Raw genomic sequence first — 22,786 nt, 5'->3', positions numbered from 1 at the left:
TCGTATTGTATTTTCTTTTCTGTACGCCAATATTTTCATAGCAAGTAAGTTTAACAACTACCCATTAGCTGTTTAGAAAATATTCTAGTTGCAAATCACTAAAATCATTTTATGTAGATCGCCCCTATTAATTCTTGACTATTTGGCTCAAAAAAAATAAAGTAGTCAAAATAACTTTAAAATCGAGACTTAGTTGAGGAGCAAGTTTTCTGGTTAACTCTGAAACTGTATCTGTAAATCATATATGTACATACAGAAACAGTTAAGTGTATTAAGTGTCCATGCCTTGTATCGAGCTCTCTTTGCAGCTCAACGAAATGGAACAGAAAAACTAGTTGACGACGACCGACAAGAAAACTACTAATTTTGCTACATACATATAAAGTTGCTCTGGAACTTTTTTTTGAAAAAAAAAATAAACAATATTAAACAGACTAAAAGCAAAGCCACAGACTAGGTAAGCAAACGAACCATAGAAAATAAAAACCAATCTAAATCGCGACTTAGTTTGGACACAACGGGGCCAGATCTTTAAAGTCTAAACGTTAAGTATACATACGAACATTAGGGTGGACTTTTATTAACTAAAATAAGATACAAAAGCACTTAGTGTCTGAAAGGCTATGTTTTTGGTGTCAAGAGAATTTATTTCAAAATCAAAAATGTCTATTTTGGTAAATTTTTTTAAGGAAACAGTTAAAACTATTATTATATACTAATGGTTCATTAAAGTATGATATTTAAACAAAATTATATTTAATTTTTAAAGAGATACGGCAACGGCAGCTATTACTTTAAAGCGTCTCGGAAGCCCAGATTGGATCATCCAAAAACTAAAAATCATAATTATATCGTTAAATAATCGATGGTCAGTTTTTCGAAATGTAATCCGTTGCTCGTAGAGTAAAAGGGTATATTGTAATCTTTTAAAAGTATGTAACAGTTAGAAGGAAGCTTTTCCGACCCTTTTAAGTATATATATTCTTGATCAGGATCAATAGCAGAGTCGATCTAGCCATGCCAGTCTGTCTGTCCGTCTGAAACAATAAAAGCTAGAGATTTGGAATTTGGCATGCAGATTCTAGTAATCCCTAAGCACTCTAACGTGAATGTATGTGTATCTATAGACACAAAAATCAATCTTTTATTTTAAAAGTTGTAGGGTTAATAAGTCCTCTGCTGCCCCACTCCTTCCCCACTGCTGCCCTCTGCCGCTGCTCGGCCGCTTCTCGGCCGCTGCTCTGCCGGTGATCGCTCCAGTAGATAGACAGAACGAAAGAACTGATAACGGGGAGTTGGTGCTGCTAGCTCGTAGCTTTTAGTGTTTGCTATGCATTTCGACAGATGGCGCATCCTAAACTTTGATTGTCTTGTAGGGGGAATATTTAGTTTGGAGTTTGTTTGCTGAATAACGGGTGTCTAAAAGCGTTCTGTTTTGTTTAATATTGTTTTTAGCGAAAAAAATCTGTTAATTTAGTATTTTAAAAAATTATATATTAAGAAACTCGAAAAAAAACTAAACGACGTAACCTCGCTAATGTTAAGAAATTGTTTTGAAAACTTCAGAACTAGTGAAACTGATCGTTTTGAACTTAAAATAAAAATCGCTTTATATTATAATAATATTAATTAATTTAATAATATTAAAATAATATATTGAAATATTATTTAAAAATCAAAAAACTGAAAACAAAATGTTATACCATTAAGCCAATTAGAACTTATTTCAAAAATTGCTATTTTTTTGTAACTGTGTCACTCTGAAATCGCGATCAGAATTCTATTTAAAGAGAAAGGTAACGTTTGCGCTAAGAAATTTGCAAATGTAACTTATGATCGATAAAGAGAAATTAAAAAAATGTTACGAATTTTAAAAGCAATTTGCATTTGGTTAAAGCAATTTATGAACATACCTATGACTAATACACACGTTTGTGAATATTTGCAATATATAAGGCGGTATGGTCATACAATTTACTAACAAATAAAGACCGCCCTAATGAACATATATTCTTGTTTGTATAGTTATATCCAATACACAGGCATTCAACACTTCATGCTTAAAAATGTAAATGTACTTCGTAGGGTTAGACTTTCACTTTTTTCTACACACAACAAAATTAATTGGTAAATACAAGTCTAAAAGTACCCAACCCATTGATACCTAGCAACAAGTATGTATATTGGAAAATGTTATGTTAGAGGAGCCATTGCGTTCTTATCAGTGCTTGTTTTCAGGTATAATATGGTAAAAATTCAAAAAATGTAAGAAATGTAAAAACAAAGGACAATACCTCGAGTTAAAAAAATTATCTTAAAAATTTAAAACTTGTGTATATTTGATTTATGCAATTTAACCCTTTACTCTTAAAGTAAAAGGTTATATTGTATTCTTTGAAAAAAAAATTCAAGGTAAAAACACGTTTTCAACCGAAAGATATTCTTGATTAAAATTAGTACACAGAAAAAAAATAATGATTGTACTTGTTTTTATGAAATTCCGTAACAAAATAGTGTTGATACCTGGAAAATCACTTTAAGTTAGAAAATGTTAAAAATAACATTTCGATAATATCAATTTGACCTTACACATTTTTTGTTGTAAATTTGATATTAAAATATCAAAACGATATTTTGTAAATTTTATATTATAATATGAACATTTTTGAATGCCGGGCCCCTGGCATAATCACGCACTCACATACATAGATATTTTTTCCTCATTTCCACATAAAAGGGTCTCAGTTTCACAGATGTCTAGCTGATACTTTAAAGCTTTCAATATAATCATTTATTTTAATTTATTAACAATAATAGTTAAATAATTAGCGTTTAATACCCAGGCGTGGAATTCGAACTTGAGCTACTCAGATTTTTTGCTAAGCGTCGTAAGCTCTAGCTAGCAGTTGGCCGGTTGCAAGATGCCAATAAACCGTACAATAACTCAACAATAAATCAAGTTTTTACATTAGCAAGTTTTCTGCAGACAATGTAGTTGACCGACAGATGGGGAGAAAGGCGTGTTGTATGTATCAACCATCAGTTAGATCATTCTGGACCCAGAACACCATCTTCTCTTGATGGATGATGTGAACCATTACTACTCCTTTACATAATTTTATTATTTCCCCCTGGGTTTTATCATTAATATGAGTTTTTTTTGCGGTCAATAAAACTATTTTCATCTAGGACGTTTCAAAAAAAACCGTTCTTTTATTCCTAAATAAATTGAATTAGTTTGACTCATTCATTTATTTACTTTGAATGTGGTTGCCTTAGAAACAGCTTGCTTACAGCGGAAAACTACCACATAGAACTTAAAAGTATAGAAGATCAAGGGATTTAGGGCATGTACAGTACCCTTATCGCAACAGTGAGTGTTTGCAAATTGTTACCGTCCTTTTTAGCAAAATTTCTTTTGCAAAAACATATCTTATTACGGAGCAAATTCGCGAAATCACTCTGAGTAATTTTAGACCAGTTACCAGCCTCTGTATGTTAGTTCATATCTAGCGGTAGACAAATTTTCAAAATCGAACAATTGGCAATTTTGTTTTTTTTTCACTTCAATGAAATTTTAAAAAACGTTGTTCGTGCACACATATTTTAAATGCTCGCACTTAATTTGTGCGAGTAATTTGCACGGGAAAACTTGTCAATATGTGTGCGTCGAGACCGATTTTATCTGTTCGTGGCGTGCTCTGCCGCTGCTCTGCATAAGATAGGGTCGCTGTAGCAGGATGTGGATCAGTGCTCATTCTTAGCTTGTAGTGTTGTCAATACAGCTCGGCAGATGGCGCCACCTAAAACCCGATTGTTTTTTGGGGGAATATTTGATTTAAAATTTTTTAGCACAAATTTTGTTAAAGACAGAGTGAGAGAGGGAGATAGAATTTTTTTACGTTTGCAGTCGACGTCGCGGTCGGCATACTGATGAAATACTGATGACTTTGGACCAGTAATGATTTTCAGAACTGCAACGATCCTAGTTGTTAGCAGGGATCAGGGTGCTGCTCGCTCTTTGCTTGTAGTGCAATCAATGCAGCTCGGCAGATGGCTCTAGATTTAGCCCCGTTGTTTTCAAGGTTTTGTATAGGTTACAGTATAGGTTTTCACTTTTTCACTTTAGCAAAAATTAAATATACCATGTTCTAGCGTTATAGTTAATTTCTGGAATAGTTGCCCAACTTATTTTTTTGACGGCCGTTTATAATAAATCCACGTTTATTTTCTGACAAATGAGAAAATTTGGCTGCGAATAACATTCAAATAAAATATCATTAAATTTATATTATTATTTTGGCAAAAAATATTGTTTTAATATTTTAAATTAAAATAAAATAAAGATATATGCCGTGATTGGCAAAAAAATCATCACGATTCCTGCAAAATTTTAAAAAAATTGCTCGGAGTTGACTTTCAAACTCTTCTACTTCCGTAAAACTTCGAATATCGACGTTTAAATTATTTTTCTTTTTCTTGTGAACCCAAAAGGGCAAAAAAATCAATGGAAATCTGACCTTTATAAATAAGGTAGTCAAGCTGTCACTTCTCTAGTTCCCGCATAATTTCTTGAAAATAATTTCTTGGATTTGTTCATAATATTGTATTGTGTCAATTGGATTTATATATTACTTATCAATTTTGGCAGGCCTCAACATAAGCCATAATCTTGCATTGTTCGTGCGATATAAAAAGCTATGTGAAGAAGGCCTACTAAAAGGCGGATTGAAATAAAACAGTAAATTATACACACTTTGGAAAGTTAAGTCGTTGGACCGCACCTCTTGTCGAACAAACAGCCCAAAAATTAAAAAGGGTGTGGCGGACATAATATGACCTTCAACAGCTTCTAGGTATCGAAATCATAAATACCTGCATATGCATACTTATATACAAACCACTAATGGGTACCATTTCAATTAAGCTTGAATAAGTTAAAACAACGCTTTACTAGTTTTAAGCTTAACGATCTAGTCGCCGAAAATATTTTATTAAATTTGGATGTAAAACTAACTGCAAATGAAACTGCAAAAAGGGTCTGAACATACGTATTTTATCTTGTTAACGAACTTTCTCATTTCTTAACATTTCAAAGGTAATGATTGAGGTCAGCCTCTCACATAAAAAATACATTTGTATGCGAAAATGATTTGAAAGTACCCATTGAGGCTCCGTTCGATTATTAAATACATTTCAAAACGACTCCACCCAGACGACTTTTCTTTTTTTTACGCTCAAAATAAAATGTACCGCAAAAAAAAAATAAATTCGCCATAAAACTTAATTTTTTAATTGTGTTCTCTAATTTCTGTTATTGCTTTCTTAGGGTATAACCAGAAATAAAAGCTACAAAAGTAAAAATCCCACTGCCGGCATAAACATTTTCTTTTTTTAATTTTTTTTTGTATGATTTTACTTAGTTTGGACAAATAAAATATTAGAATTTTTATAAAAATCAAAAAAAAAAATATATATATTTTATATGCAATATAATAACCATCTAAAAAAATGGGAGTCGAATATTTTGATTGTCACGAACTTTAACGATTGCGACGTTAAAGTTTTAATTTTTAGTTAAAACAAAATTATAGATTTTTCAAAAAGCAAAAATGCTTCCAACAATACATATAAAATTATGCTGAAAAAAAATGCATCATAATCAATCGGCGTATTCGGCAGAACAACATGATCACTATTCACTGGTGGATTTTTGTTGATAGTTCTGCTGAACGCGTATGATCACTGAAACATAAAGCAACAAGGAAGGAAGCAAATTTCGCCAAGCCGAAGTTCATATACCCTTGCAGCTATTGCAAAATTAAATGTTCTTGAAAGCATTAAAATTATGATTTACTTTAGGTTAGGTAATTTACTTCCATTTATGTTTAAAGCATTGAAGCTATGGTGATTTGCAGCCCAGTTATTCGATTGTTTCTATGCCAGCTATATGATATCATTTTCCGATTTTAATAAAATTAAATCCGTAATTCTGAACTGTCAAATTATTAATAAATCAAAACGAATTTAAAAAAAAATTTTTTTTATATATTTTTATTGTTCCCATGGGAGCTTTATGATATAAGCGTTCGATTTTGATTAAATTAAAACCGTAATTCTAAAATATTTAACCATTACTCTATGTCTAAGAACTAAAAAAAAAATTTAAAAACAGCAAAGTTATAATTTTTTCCGATTGTTCCTATAGTTCCTATAGTCGTCCGATCCGGCTCGTTCCGACTTATATACTACCTGCAATAGAAAGACAACTTTTGGGAAAGTTTCATTCAGATAGCTTTAAAACTGAGAGACTAGTTTGCATAGAAACGTACGGACAGACGGACATGGCTAGATCGACTCTCCTAGTGATGCTGATCAAAATTATATATACTTTATAGGGTCGCAGATGTCTTCTTCACTGCGTTGCAAACTTCTGACTGAAATTATAATACCCTCTGCAAGGGTATTAAAAGTATGCTGTCATGATCAGCAAAATAGGAGCGTAAAAATAGTACGCTACCTTTTCTTGATACGTGATACATGTCTGCTAGCCTATATCGATGGTGTAAATATCGATAAGAATAAACAGAAAAATCAGGAATGTAAGCAATATAAAAATAAAAAACAAACAAAAGGTTTCATTAGGTTTCGGCCTAGATTTTAGAAAGGAAAAGCCCTTAATTTTTGAAAAATTTACTTTTAAATATTCTTAAATATTCTTAAATATACTTAAATATACTTAAATATACTTAAATATACTTAAATATACTTAAATATACTTAAATATACTTAAATATACTTAAATATACTTAAATATACTTAAATATACTTAAATATACTTAAATATACTTAAATATACTTAAATATTCTTAAATATACTTAAATATACTTAAATATACTTAAATATACTTAAATATACTTAAATATACTTAAATATACTTAAATATACTTAAATATACTTAAATATACTTAAATATACTTAAATATACTTAAATATACTTACATATACTTAAATATACTTAAATATACTTAAATATACTTAAATATACTTAAATATACTTAAATATACTTAAATATACTTAAATATACTTAAATATACTTAAATATACTTAAATATACTTAAATATACTTAAATATACTTAAATATACTTAAATATACTTAAATATACTTAAATATACTTAAATATACTTAAATATACTTAAATATACTTAAATATACTTAAATATACTTAAATATACTTAAATATACTTAAATATACTTAAATATACTTAAATATACTTAAATATGCTTAAATAAGTATATTTAAGTATATTATTTTGCGATGCCAGTGAAGACAAAAAATAGGCAAATTTCTTGTTTTTACAGCATTACAGCAGTAACAGTAGAGTGCCACTTTACAGTTATCAGTTCGAAACTTAGTTAGTAGGCCAAATCAAACTTTAAAAAACGAAAAGGTATTTCAAATATATTTATTGATCAGTCTGAATAAAATAACTGCTTTCGGTTGTGGTAATTATTACACCCTTTACTCGTTGGGTTAAAAATTACATTGTTACATTGAAAAGTGTGTTACATGCAGTGTTGGGAAAAGTACCAATTTTTTGCGCCTAGGCAAGGTAAAAGGTATTTGTGAAAATACACTCACAACAAAATTATCCTAAAATTTAGAAATTCCCCCATTCTTTGTCATTAATGGCAACCCATAAATTCTAAGGTACATTTTTCTAAAGTTAATGGTGTCTCTTTCTAAAATACCCCTTGACGCAAGGAAAACTGTTCTTGAATTTAGAAAAATGTGTCTCTAATGTAGGGCAGCTTACCATAAATTTTAGGTCAAATTTTTCTAAAAATTAAAAAAATGTATACAAAGAAACTTTTTTATTTAGAATGAATTTGTATGTATGTATGTATTCGTGTTGTTTGTTAGCATACGAAAATTCCATTTTCAACTGGAAAACCTGGGGTGAGATAAATAAATATTTTAGTTTTTAATGTAAAGTTGTAATAAAGTATCTTTCTGAAAAAATGAACATTTTTATTTGACCGCCGTAGGGAATGGATAATTTAGCAAATTTCATCAAAATATTTTTTTCAAATAATTGTACAGTCCAAATAAAGCTTTAAAAACAAAAAAACCATGTACAAAAAAATAAATGTATGATTTTTAACTCGGGTGGCTTAGATTGCTGGTTAGACGATCTAACCACCTTGTCGAGCGAGGAATATTTCTATTTTTATGGCTAGAAAACATTTATATTTTTTAGGGTTATATTAATTAAAGGATAAGGCTGGAAGTTTTTATAAAGGACTTTATTGGCTAGTTACTTTTTAGGGTAAGCCTTCCTAATATTACGAATATATTATTTGTAAACAAGTCCCAACATTACATAAATACGCAGGAATTTCATTTATTTTATGGCGATCTCAGTTTAGGGCGACTATTTCTATGCTTGGGAAAAACTTCCTTGATTTAAGAAATATTTCACAGTTTTCAGAAAAATATTTCCGAATTAATAAATTTTAAGGTAAATTTTGGTATGAGTGTAAGTACCTAGGTAAGTTAAGAACAAAATTTGTCAAGTACCTAGGTACTGTAACAGGTACAAAACACATCTTTTTTAACATTATTTTTTAGCTTAATCATTTTGATGCCAATTAGTTCTTCACGAAGTTGCAGTTGAACTATTATTATTGCTCTGGCAATTAAGTCTGATCGTAGAGACATGTTAAAATAAACATCTTATATATTGCACATGCGGTGGAATTAACTTATCTTTAAGTCGCACTTAAGTATTGCTATTACAAATAATTAATTAATATTTTCAGTACCTAAAACTAACACTAAGATAAATACAAATCATTACCTAGGTAAGGTTAAAGGTAGCCGCACATAAGATTTTTTCTTTAACATAGAAATTCGCCTTTAATTTTAGAAAATCGCCAACGATTTGGATTTCTGGGCGATTTTGTCTATATTACAGAAAGAAACTTTTTTAAATAAATGGGCGAAATGTTTATAAAAAATAGAAACTATTTTGTATGTTTTAGGATAAAGAGTTTCTTAAAAATACTCTTAGCCCTTAATGCTTTGTGTTTTGCGTTTTTTAGTTTTAATATCTGTTAGTTTTTATTCAGCCCTGTTCCAGTTTTCACTTCCGAAAGATTCACAGGTTTCCCAAACCTGTTCCAATTTTCACTTCCGAAAGATTTGCACGGAATCTAAGTTCCATCCGTTAATTCTCTATTAACTTCCACAAAAAACTCACGAAAACTTTTTGACAAGCATTTGACTGGCGGATTCAGATCCGCAAGAACAGAAATTAATTTTTTTAAAATACTTTGCGATAACTTAAAGTGCATATGAAATTTTTACCTTGTTCTTTAATGTTTTAAGAACATTGTTGCATAACATATTTGACTTTTGTTCAAAGCGTCTTGTGTTTAAATCTGTTTCATCGTTTTTGGCAACTTTTGTTTGCAACACTAGTGCCAAGCAGCTAATTCACATGAGTTGTTCAACACTTCTGTTGGTCAGTTTCCATCACTGCCGTTAAAATAAGTAGAATTTGTTATTTTTGGCTACCAATGATTTTTGACTGATTTAGACATTAAATATGTGCACAAATAATGCAAGAAAGATTAGGAACAGCAGCGGGCCAAATGTTGATCAGAGATTTGCCTGGAAAACTTATTTGCCTAAGGTTTTTGCTAAGATCAGTAGCGGCAGTCAGCTGTTTTATTTCCCCCCAAATAGTAATTTCCCTAGGAAATGTGCTAGCAAGCAAGGGAACTTTGATTATGTTAAAGGGAAATCCGCCAATGTTAACGAATTCACTTCACAGGGAAAACTGGAACAGGCCTGAGTATATTCGATTTCTTATGTGCCTTTTGCTTTTAAAGACATGTTAAGTATTTAAAAGTCAGCCCAGTACCGTTGACCGTTTGACTAGTTTATGTGATAAAGGTGGGGGTGTTACCCCTGTTACATATGTATAAATTTGAGCTAAGGATGAAATTAAAAAGAGACTCAAGGAGACCTGTTGTTGATGGTAGGGCTTGCCCACTGTGCGTCGAGAGCGATTACCAGGCCTACTTTGAGCGCCTCACTAGCTCGCCTGGAGAGTCCCCCTTTTCGAAGGTCCTGTAGACCGATGCTAGCCTGATCGTAGCTGCTGGTAGTTCCAGACTTGCCGGGGTGTTGTCCCCATTCTTTTCTTATTTTAGCCATAAAAAATAGCCATGAATAATAGGGACTATTTTAAAGGTGTTAAGGTAAAGTTGATTTCTATATATGTAACAATGTATCTAAACTTAAAGGCGTTTTTCTTAATTTTAGAACAGGCTAGTGTATTTATTTTCTAAAAGCAAAGGCTATTTTACCTATATATATAGAAAATTAGGAAGAGATAGCTTAGAAATAAAACACCTTAAATTTAAGAAAATGAATCATAAATTTCTGTAGCTGAGAAATAGTTTTCTAATTTTTTTTTTTAATTTAGAAACCATAAAAAAATATTTCCCTTATTTTGGAAATTTTTTTTAATGTATGAAATTTTTTTTTATATGAATTGAAGAAAAATATTTTTTTAATGTATGTAAGGTATAAGATATAGGTACATACCTAGCTACAAGTATCTCGAAACACCCCAAGACTGGTGAAATTCCGGAAACTAAAAAGGAATTCATTTTTCGTCACAAAATATGGTATAAAATATTTTAAATGTCGAAGGTTCGAATATTTTTTAAGAGTTGTTTTGTTTAATATCATAAACTTTTGTTTGAAATATATGCAAAGTACCAAAATATTGCGAACATGGTTTACAAAAAAAACTTTTACCTCTTCTTTAGTACTTATTTTGTTTGAACAAACTATGTTTGGCAAGACTGTAAAGCTTAACTGACAAGAAAGGAAGCAAACTTCGGCAAGTCCAAGATTATATACCCTTGCAACTATTCGATAAATTAAAATTTTTTTGAAACAACAATATTTAGATTTTTATTCTTTTATGTTTTACAAGCAGCTTTTTGATATCGTAGAACCGTAATTCTGAAACAATAAACCATTACTTTGAATCGAAGTATATTCAGATTAATTGAAAAACAGCCAAATTATAATTTGTTCATATATTTTCCCGATTGTTCTCATGGGAGCTGTTTGATATAGTCCGTCCGATCCGCCTCGTTTCAAATTCTACTAAAAGTTTTAAAACTGATGGGCTAGTTTGCGTAGAAACGAGTGGACAAAAGATCGGACATGGCTAGATTGACTCTCCTAATGCTGCTGTTATCCTTCTGACTGAAATTAAAAAAAAAAAACATTTTTAAGGATGTAAAAATTAACGAGAAAATTATCTGGCCCTATAGAACATTAATATTTTTACAACTTCGTTGTTTTGACATATTTGCTTACATCTTACTCATCTTTTGCAATGTATCTGATTTCAAATAAAATTGCTTAAATTAAGATTAGTTTTAAATTTAAATTTAAGCAATAATTATTATTTTACAACTATTTAATGAGAATGTGTTTCTTCCTTTAACCTGAAACCATTTTTTATTGGTTTTTCCCCATCAAATTGGTGGTGGATACTTATAGGAGGAAATTTTTGCCTATGCAACGTTAACTTCTCCAAATGAGAAAAGTAGCCTCATTCGTTTCTTAACAAACTTTTAAGTAAGTCAATCTGCGGCTATATCATATTAAACAAAAATTGAAAAAGAACAATGTTATACATGCCATTTTCCAGTTTTCACTGAATTTGAAAACATTTGCGGATTTCTTTTTAAGAACTTCGAATTTCCCTTCACCATTTGGCGAATAACCACTGAATTTCCGTTTGGATTCTTTTGTTCTTAAACAAAATCAGCTTACTGGCAACTGACAGAGGCGTTTGATTAGTATGAGGCAACCAGAGTTGCCAAAGGCGATGAAAAAGGTCCCAACAAATCACGTCTCACAACAAAAACTTTTTTTTTTAATTAACTTACCATATTTGAACAAACACATAAGGCCTTACTTAAAATAGGTCCCATGAAAATACTTGTTTTTTCGTACCATGACAACCCTCGCAGCCTCCTCTTACATTCGTTGCGAAACTAGAACAGGGACGGCGGACGTCCAAAAAATAGAGAAATCAAAATTTTTTTACAAATTTTATTTAATATTTCGATTATTTCCATGGGAACTGTATACCATATGTATCTAATTGTTTATTTTTAATAGTCACATTTTAATCAAATTTAAACCGTAATTCTATCATAAAAGTCAAGTACTATATATCGAAAAAGTAAAAAAAAAAACAGCTAAATTATAATTTATTACATTTTGTTTTACCGGTTTTTTCCTTTGAAAGCTTTTTGGTATAGTCGTCCGTCCAACTTATCTTCTTACTACATACACCTTTACCTACTATATACATATACCTAAACCTATACACCTACACTACCAGCTATAGAAAACCACTTGTGGGAAATTTTCAAGCAGATTGCTTAAAAGCTAAATATTTCTGCATTCTCAGAAATTATAACTATCTAACTATTGCCAACAGTGAACTGCTTCTTCAACAGCTTGCATTGATACTGCTTGCTGTCTAGAAGACAACAATTTTATTATTGGCGGTAATTTTTAATGAAACAAATGTGTATCTATTGTCAGAACTGTATAGTTTACAACGCAGTGAAGGAGACATTTCCGACCCTATAAAGTATATAAACATTCTTGAAAACATTAAAATTATGATTTACTTGCGTATATGTTTTAAAACATTAAAGTTATGATAATTTTCATTTCAATTATTCGATCGTTCCCGTGGCAGCGAAATGATATCGTTTTCCGATTTTAATAATATTAAAAGCGTAATTCTGATTTATTAAGCCATTCCCATGCAGAAAAGAATTACATTAGTGCATTAGTGCACTTTTTAAATGTGCCTGATTCCATTGCGTATAGAAAACAGCTTTCATAGAGGTGGTACGAACAAAATATCATTAAAAATAAGTATTTTTCGGTATTTTTTCTAAAAATTTTCGGTGCGAATGGTTTTTAATCGCATTTATATATCGCATTTATTATAAATGCGGCATTTAGCCTTATGGGATTCCCTGTGTAAATAAATGCGCATTAGGCTAAATACGTTTTAATGCGCTAATGGAATCCGACTATAACATTAGTGTGATTCGTATTCTATTCCTTTCTGTGGCCTACGCAGAGACCGCATCTGTTGGCCCTGGCGCAAGAGCTATATTCTGACGAGCAACGAGCTCATAAAATCTTATAATCTTATTTCTAATATCCCACGGAGTGGCTTGTTTATCCCTTACTTGGAAAAGCATTCTTAAGTGCGATAAGGGAGATCACAACTACCCTGATATCACTTATAGTTAAAGACATTCTATGACCGCTCCCATGTGGTCATTTTACATGTTATGTGTAAATGTGATTTGTTTGACTCAAGTGGCAGCTATGTTCAGTTCATATACTTATATTTATACATTTTCTTGTTTGAACAATTGTTTTCATAGTAGCTTTATGATATGGTTGTCCGAATTTGATCAAATTTAAACCGTAATCCTTAAATAACAAACTAAGTTTCTAAATATCAAAGAACTTTAAAAAAAAATAGTAAAAAGATATAATTTATAATTTACCTCAACACTACCTGAATTAAGTCGGGCAACCACTTTCAACAAGAGTGGTTCAACCCTCTCGTTGGAAAGTTTCCATCACTGCCTTAAAAATACAATTTGGTATTTTTGGCTCCAAGTCCTTTTTGGATTAATTTTAATCGTTAAATGTGTGTACCAATAATGCATATGGATTAGGAGAAGCAGCGGGCCAAATTTTGATCACCGCTATGGCTTAGACAAAACATTGGCTTTTGCTAAGAGCAGGGGTGGCAGTCAGCTGTTTTATTTCCCCTCGAACGGAAATTTACCTTAGGAAATTTGTTTACAAGCAAGGGAAATTTTCATATGTTAAAATGAAATCCGAAAATGTTATCAAATTCACTTCCGATTGAAAACCGGAACAGGCCTTATACTATTGCTATCATCTGATTTCGATTTATTCATGTTAGTCACATAAAAACTGGAACTATTTTTGTTTAATTACACCAGCTTACAAATTAAAATCGACAGATCACACCTGATTCTGGAAATGACATGTTTTTATGGTACCATATTATTATAAGTCTAAATAAGGTTATTCACCTATTTTTTTTTCGATAGATTATAATAAAATAATTATTTTACTGAAAAATATAACGTTTTTTAACAAGCCAACAAGATAGTACAGTCAACAATCCGCTCGTAAATCTAAAAAAGGTGTGTTTTTTTTCGACCCCTGTTGTCTTCTTTAACATCTGCAAAAGGTATGCTTTACAGCCGGTAACAGCCATAAAAGCCAAGTTTTTTTAAGCTTAAAAAATTATTTTATACGAATATTTTTTCTCAAACTTATATTTGCGACTTTCTTCTTTGTTTTATCCAGAAAATCAACCGGATCTTAAACAATCGGAATCCTTCTGGCAGCAACATGTTGCCACTCCCAGTAGTTCAACTCCATTCGATTCACCTTTTTATTCGGCAACACATGGACTTGTCCAAACTCACCCCTCTATAAGCGCGAGCAATGCTGGCCCCGTCCCACTAAATAGTAACAGTCTTGGGACCGGCATACCCTCCTCAAGCGTTGCTGGTAGTAAGCCATCCTTGACCGCAGGCAGCGGGTACCTTAACTCACGCGGAAGTCTGCCATCATCTGCTCGTTATCCAGCTAATAAGATTACAGGCACCGTGGTTGAACCCAATCCAAAGTCTCCGTTTCGGCATTTAGACTTCTCAACTAGCGCAACTGCTGAGCTGCGACGCAATCCTGCACTATCTGCTCCAGACGAATGTGCCCGCGCTTGTCGCGAGGGCGAGCCTCCAAGAATTTGCTATTATCATTTTACGTTGGAGTACTACACCGTTCTGGGCGCGTAAGTATTAAATTCTGCGGTATTTTCAATTTACCTTTCAGAGAATAAAACAATACATTGATCAGAATATGAAACCATTTATAAATAAAGAACAAACGAATTTGTTTTTAGTTTTTTTTGCAGAACAAATAAGGCTAAAATTTTCAACATTTACCAATTAATCAAACAGTAAGCCAACTTCGGCAGACCCAAGTTTTTATACACTCACAGCTACAAAAACATATATTATTCTATTAAACGACAAAATGTATATCGATTATTAATTAATTTTTCGATTATTTCTATGGCAGCTAATTTATTTATGATATCTTTATAACTGAAAACGCGTTTTTGAAATCGAAATTATGCATATCCCTGGTTTAATTGGTGTTACAATAAAGCTGTGTCGAATTTTTTACTTTTATGGCGCCTTGCAATAGGTCATCCGATCACCCAATTTTTCAGACCTCGATAGCAACTTCAATTTTGTACTTTAGGGTGTCTGGTTGGATGTGCATAACAATTATCGTTAAAGAGGAGGTCAGTTGACATTGCATTTTCGTTTGATTATTCGATTTCCGAATGTACCGCAAAAAGTTCCGTCCTTCCATCAAGAACCATCTTCCATTCGAGGGAAGAATAACGTCCAACATACCGCGTTTTAGATGCGTTGGCATATCCTAGATGAGGTGTGGGTTCTCGGAGCTCCAAATGCGGCAAATCAGCTTAATGACCACCAATTAACAATAAAGGTTAAAAATGCTCATTTAAAACCAAGCGCGTTTCGGAACATTGCGCGAACTGAAAACGCATGAATTGGTCTTCCACGTATAAAAAGCAATATAAGGGTTTTTTTAAGAAAAAAATTTAAAAATTTACTGCTGGACGGTGAGCACGCAGCTTAGATCTACCTGCATCCTGCAAATACCAAGTTAGTTTCCGAAGTTTTCAATTCTGATTTTTTTAATTGGTTGGCCAAGTTAGTTAAAGCTTACAAGGCTATTGGTGTGTCAGCCCCCCGGGGGAACGGGGGAGTCCGTTCTTGCTAGCTTGTTAAACTGTATCCCGAAACCTAAGCAAAGAAGGAGTTCTACCGTGACGTGCCCAAGCACGTCTACAACTTATGAAAACGTTCAAACAGTCAAGAAAATTGTATTGGAAAATCGTCGAATCACTTTCAGAGAAGTTGCTGATGAGAATGGTATATCGCTAAGCTCGTGCCATGAAATTATTTCTAACATGGCATGACACGTGTGTCAGTGAAGTTTGTTCCAAAATTGTTAAATTTTGACCAAAAGAAACATCGATTTGTTGGCCAAAAACAACACCATAACCATGCCTTAGCCATCATTTTCACCGGATTTGGCCTAATGTGACCTTTTCTTTTTCCCAAAACTAAAGAGACTTATGAAGTGACGGAGATTTGCAACAATTGAAGAGATAGAGACTGCATCGGTGGAAGAGCTCAAGGCTATATTGAAAACTGCTTATGAGAAGGGTTTTTTTTTACCGATTGTTCCTATTTGAGCTATATGCTATAGTAGTCTTTTGGAAAAGTTTTATACAGATAGTTTTTAAAACTGCCTCATGTGAACTTTTCTTGTTCCCAAAACTTAAGAGACTTATGAAAGGACGGAGATTTGCAACAATTAAAGAGAGAGAAAGACTGCATGGTTGGAAGAGCTCAAGGTTATACCGAAAAATGCTCCTATAGCTCCTACTATGAGAGTAGTTTGCGTAGAAACCATAGAGTAAGAAATATATAGAGGCACAATTTGTTCTGCCGCTCTCTCGAGTAACTTTTCCAGTGATGCCACCTAGACTAAAAAAGGGAAAAATTTCAGTTTCTCACGGTTGGATTCGAACTTGTAATTTGGCCCTGCGGTCAATATCTGCAGCTGTTTACGCACTGTTATTGTCTGACCTAAGTCTTTATTTTCTATTATTGGATCCTCCCCTTACTGTTGTATTCTATTTCCCTATCTTTTCTTAAAGACCAACATCTTTGCATTGCCAAAATTTGAGTTCTGACCAGTTGTTTAACCCAAAATCAGCTTTGTGATGCATTTTTGAAGGAGTCCTTCATTAGGTAGGTCCGATATTAGCAACTATGGCTACTCAAGTCCAGCATCAGTGTCGTTCACTAATATCGGCGAACCTTCATGGTTTCATAAAATGTCGGTCAACTACAACTATCTTCCTACAATTTCAAACTGTTGTAATTTTTACTGACTTTAGCAAAACTTTCGGTTCAGTGAACAATGACCTTCTGATTCATAAGCTCCTCCTTCTCCAAGTTTCGATGAAGTGTAGTATGCATATGACTGGTTCCTATAAGCTGCTGCTCAAACCAGATAAATGAAAATCCATGTCATTTTATGGATACAATCCTTTTGCGCCTTTTGGACCAGCCAACTTTAAAGTTGTCATAACTGGTGCTGTGGACTCGTTTCAGTGATAAGCTACTTAAATTGGAATGTTCCTTGCTCACCGACTTGTCGATTTCGTCCATTAGCACTACCGGTGTGTGCAAGTCAAACTACTCACATTTTGATCCATTCCGTGTTACCTGCGACAGCTATAATGAACTGTACTACCAACTAGTGCTCCTATGATTTAAACTCAAGCAGAGTCCCGACATTTATGTCATCCATAAATATATTATTACCTTCTTTCTGAAAAATTATTATTGTTTTAAATATAATTTAAGTTCCGTTATAAATCTGAAGTCCATCGAGCTGTCCATAGATCTAAAAAACAAACGAGAACCAAGTGGTTCGAAGAGCGATGAGGCGATGGACTAGATGGTTCTCGTTGTATTTGGAATGTTCGATTGGTTTACGTTATAGGTAAATCAAAAAACATCTTGAAGTTGGTTTTAAATAACGATGAGAGCGCTGATGACGTTTTCCTCTCGGATGCTTAGTCTCTTCGTATGTTTGCAATTCGTAAAGTTAGGGTGGTTAGAGGAAGGTTCCCCCTTTGAAGACCTTCAATGACTTCTTGCTTTAAACATGGCAAGGAAGGTATTCGGCTGAAACGCTTGCAGGGGTGCATCTGGGAATTTTCGCCAAAATATATAGTAAAAACAATGGGCTACGAGTACTTACATGTAAATTTTTGTGACATCAGCTTTTATAACATGTTGAACTTCTGAAGTTAAGAAGTAGCAGGTACAAATCCGTTTACGGCGTAAGGACCACTGGCAAGAGATCGTGTACTGACATTTGAAGCGTAAGACTCATGAGCATGAGATCGTTGGGCGGTAGTTGTGACGAAATTTTTACATTATTCTTTAATGTTTTAAAACATTGTTGCATAAGAGATTTGGTTAATAGTAACATATTTGACTTTTTAAAAATGATGTTGTATGTTATGCAAATCCGCCACCCCTGTTCTAGAATCCGCAGGAATTTGAAAGAAACAAACCAAGGGTTGTCATGGTACGAATAAAAATAATTATTTTCTTGGCTAAAAGCAAGCGCTTTTCGGTTTGTTTTTATATGGTTTGAAGTGTAAATGATATAAGTTTAGTTTAAAGTGTTTTTGTTCTTTTTACCTCTTAATTTAATGTACTTTTTGTACAAAGCAAGTTGTGTTGGGACCTTTTTTAGCGTCTTTGGCAACTTTGGTTTCGAAAACTACTTGTGAAAAGTTTGCAACACTGCTGCCAAGCAGCTGATTCACGCACAAAATTTAAAACACAAAATGTAAGTAAATAAAAACAATATTTTCGCTATTTAAAATTAATTTGCACGGAGGTTTTTGAAAGGTGATAGATCTGAAAAATATTTGCATTGCATCTTAAATTTCGGTTATTGCGGTTAATGTCCAACAATTGTTGTCTTCTCAACTCGATATTTGCCAAAAGTTTCAAAAACATTGTTAAAATCAAACCAACGTTCTTTTAATTATTTCGGGTAACAAGCTGATTTTCACACGAGTTGTACAACACTTTTGTTGATCAGTTTCCATCACAGCCTTTAAAATATTTTTAATTTTGTCTGCCAATGACTTTTTGAGTGATTAGACATTAGACATTAAATGTGTCCACCAATAATGCACAGAGATTAGGAACAGCAGCGGGCCAAATGTGGATCAGAGATTTGGCTGGAAAACTCAGGCAAATCATAGGCTTATGTTAATTGTTTTATTTCCCCCCAAATAGTAATTTCCCTAGAAAATTTGCTAGCAAGCAAGGGAAATCCGCCAATGTTAACGAATTCACTTCCGAGTGAAAACTGAAACAGGCCTGAATATATCACGTTGGCTTCATAATGGGCCCACATAGACCATGGCTGTAAGTGCTATATGTTATTAACGTAGTTGGTATAAACGGTAGGTTTAAGTAACCAACCAAAACTCTGTGTCGAAACAGCGTAGTTATAATTATTTTTATCAAAATTTGTTCGATTGTTTCTATGGGAGCTACGTTGTCGTCCGACACCTCGCGTTCCGTAATACGTAGAAATGATGATGAACAGATGAACAGTTAGTCAGTAACTGCTATTCACTAATTACTAACTTCTCACTATTACCATCCGACTTACCGACAAACTAAGCAGTCGCCATATTCTGCGCGGCATCCTTAATCCATATTTTCGGAATCCATCTATCCAACTATCAGTCCAAAAGACTCGCTGCCCATTCAAGCACAGGATTAAGTATAGTCCAATATTGGTATTCTTCGGTACGGTAGCCATCACAACCCTTCTCACCAGTAATACCGAACAATGGTCACACCGACGGGATCCCTTAACGACAAGGGACTACATTTCAGCAACCGCGCTTCAAAACAGTAGAAACATCATCTGATCATCTGAACTGGAAACGAAAATTCATTTCAGAGTATACGCAGTTTAGTTCTGGAGGACCCCGTCACTGGGGCCCACAGCCGAATCAGCCCTTACAAGCTTAACATTCGGACCTGTACAGGATAAAACAGTGCACTACTCCTACTTCATTCATAGAGGTAGCATAATTAGTCAGGGCTGAACTACACAGAAGGCTGCTGAAAGACCAGAACAATTTACTTTGCCAAGGACTCCTTCGAATGACGCCATCGAGAAAGGTTAAGTAAGTCGATCTGTCAATGGATCTGACTCTAAGCTGTCTATGAGAAAAAGCGACTAAAGAAAAATATCATGAAGTCCAGCAAGCTTGACGCATCAGTTGATTCTTTTATCCGAGAGATCCTGGGCACATGCAATGAGTTAAAGGTCTCTCTTACTTCTTAAGGCCATGAAGAGCTTCACGTGTACCGGAGGTAGCTTCCGTTATGTGAAGAACATAGCTTCAAGAAAGATACACATGAATGAGCCTCTACTTGGCCTGGTCTTCAATCAGTTCACCTGAATAAAATAGAGAATATCAACACATCTAACTGTTACTTTCTTTTCGACGAAGAAAAGAAGAAAGATAGTACTTATTTTCCCGACCTTTTTTGTTTGATGTGGACAATGTTGTGCCTGTTTTTTATACGCCCTATATGATGTAGTTTTAGTTATCTTAAAAATAAAATTTCATCTAAAATATAGAATCATTGGGGCGTGGCAGACGGTATTCGGAGCCCCTTCGAAAAAATGTAGTTTGCGGTGAACATTATAGGGCATTACAGGTGGTAAATAAGTTCCATATGCTCTCAGAGTAATTAGTAACAGTCTGTTTTAGTAGAAGCTTGCAAGTGGCCATGGGCATGCCCACCGTGGCCTTCTCGGGAACGATATCGGCAGTTGTCCCTTGTCTGGCCCGCTTATCAGCTATACAGCTGCCTATGATGTCTCGGTGACGAGGCACCAATATGAAATTGATTTTGAGTCGGTTGGCCATCCCGTTAAGGGATCTACGGAACCCTGATATGGTTACCTAGGTGGTGTTAAAGGGTTTTTAGTGCTGCTTGACTGTATGAGAAAAGGTATATATCTTTGTTTTGGAGTAGGGCTGCGTCATTGCGTCTTGTATTGCTACGGTCTCTGCTTGGAATACACTACACTGGTCTGGCAGTCGAAAGGAGTATTTGATCTCCACCCGGTGTGGGAGGTTTTATCCCATGATGGGAAGAAAACTTTGTATTGTTTCGTGAAGAATAAAAAGAAAGTGACATTGCCAGTTGTATTGCCTGTGTAAGTTATCACAGGTTTGTATGATGGAGGAGTGGCCCGTTGGTCCAGCTTGCCAGGCCGTTGCAGCACGCAATCTCAGTACGGTTTCCGCAGCGCAGTCCTTTGCAAGCAGGTTCAGGGTTTCAATGTTTAGAATTGTATCAGTGGGGGTTGTGCGTCAGTGGGGGTTGTGCGGAGCACGCCACTGATGCAGAGTTCAGCGCTTCTTTGAACCCCCATTTGCATCCCATTGCTTTCTTGCTTCACGAGTGCGATCAACTATGTTGTCTGTCCAGAAAATTTTCCTGTCTAGTATCAGGGCGAGGTATTTGGCTTTTTCGCTAACTGGCTTTTAATGCTAGTATCTTCAGTGCAGCAACAAAATCCAACCATAATGAAAATCAAGGATTTAGCGGGGATGTCGGCAACAACAACCATCATACCATAAAGTAATAAATATATAGAGGCACCATTTGCTCTGCCCGAACCCCTGCCAAAGCTCTGCTGAAAGCCATGTTCGAAGTTAAATGTTATTTCCCACCCCACTTTCAATTTTTGGTTGGAACTTGAAAATCGGTCCCGCGGCGAATTTGCAACTGCACTGCTCGCACCAGCCCTAAACAACTTACAAGTTGGAATCGAACCGTGAGAAACTACTATTTTCCTCTCTTTTTATCCATGTGGCACTGGAAAAGTAACTCGACAGAGCGGCTGAGCAATTGTCTCCATATAGTTCTTACTCTATGGTCATAGATGGTTTAAACTTGCAATTCGGTTTCGCGGTGAACTTGCTACTGCACTGCTCGCACCAGCCCTTATCAATGAGAGCGAGAAGTTCAGCTGCAGAAACTCACCGCGGGGCTAAATTACAAGTTCGAATCGAACCATGAGAAACTGAAATTTTTATCTCTTTATATCCATGTGGCATCATTGGCAGAGCAGCATCAAGAGAGCGACATAGGAAATGGTGTCTCTAAATATTTTTTACTCTATGGGAAGGGTGCTCAAAACAAAAAAAAAGATCACGAACGCAAGTAAAGAATTCAGTGTAGACCCAGTCTGAAATAACACGTTTCCAGGATGTGTTCTTTCACGCTTCCTTTGCATGCGAAAAACGCATTCCAGATCCCTGAAAGCTCCCTTTCCTTTTTGTTCGAGACGGGACAAGAAGCAAGCCTTTTTTTTAGAACCGATCTAATTACGAATCTTTATACGTTCCATTGGAGGTAGTTCCAACTTCAGAAACGCTCAGCTTTCCCTTTCATTTGTACTTTAAGAAGGAAGCATTCTGAAGCACACTATTAAAATGAGCTCCGAAAAGCTCCCCGGGAAGCTTTCTGGATTGCTTCCAAAGCAAGCAGTGTGTTACACATCTCAAGAATGAATATTAAATATTGAATGAACAGATTTAGAATGATTCCAAAACCTGTTTTCTAATAGTCTTACCCAAGAATGCAAATATTATCGTTCCCAAAAAAGCTATTTTTAATTTTAATTTTTATTTAATTAGTTTTATTGTTATATATTGTTATACTCCGGGACGTTTACTTCTTCTCTTATCTTTTTGGCCATACTTTTAGCCTTATATGTGTTATTATTAGCCCTAGTGAAGGCCAGTCGAAGCTCTTTAATGTGGTCGATGAAGCGGTAGCCGTCCCTCCTTTGTGACTCCTAAAATATAATAATTAGAAAAGTTTAATGCTTGTCATTTAATACACTATGTATAA

At 34.0% G+C, this 22,786-nt stretch overlaps 1 protein-coding gene across 5 annotated transcripts in view; it reads left to right on the top strand.

The window, feature by feature from the left end:
- LOC108140390 (laccase-5) overlaps positions 1-22,786 on the top strand; it is a 65,219-nt gene that overhangs the window by 4,947 nt on the left and 37,486 nt on the right. For all 5 annotated transcript variants that reach the window (XM_017263134.2, XM_017263126.2, XM_017263118.2 and 2 more), the window contains exon 2: positions 14,490-14,979. In XM_017263134.2, coding sequence (XP_017118623.1) covers positions 14,490-14,979 — 490 coding nt within the window. The remainder of the gene's footprint in view (positions 1-14,489; positions 14,980-22,786) is intronic.

Source organism: Drosophila elegans, unplaced genomic scaffold (assembly GCF_018152505.1).
Source record: "Drosophila elegans isolate 14027-0461.03 unplaced genomic scaffold, ASM1815250v1 contig_536, whole genome shotgun sequence".
NCBI lineage: Eukaryota > Metazoa > Arthropoda > Insecta > Diptera > Drosophilidae > Drosophila > Drosophila elegans.
The sequence above is the reverse complement of the archived record's forward strand: the minus strand, read 5'-3'. Positions and strand labels throughout refer to the sequence as shown.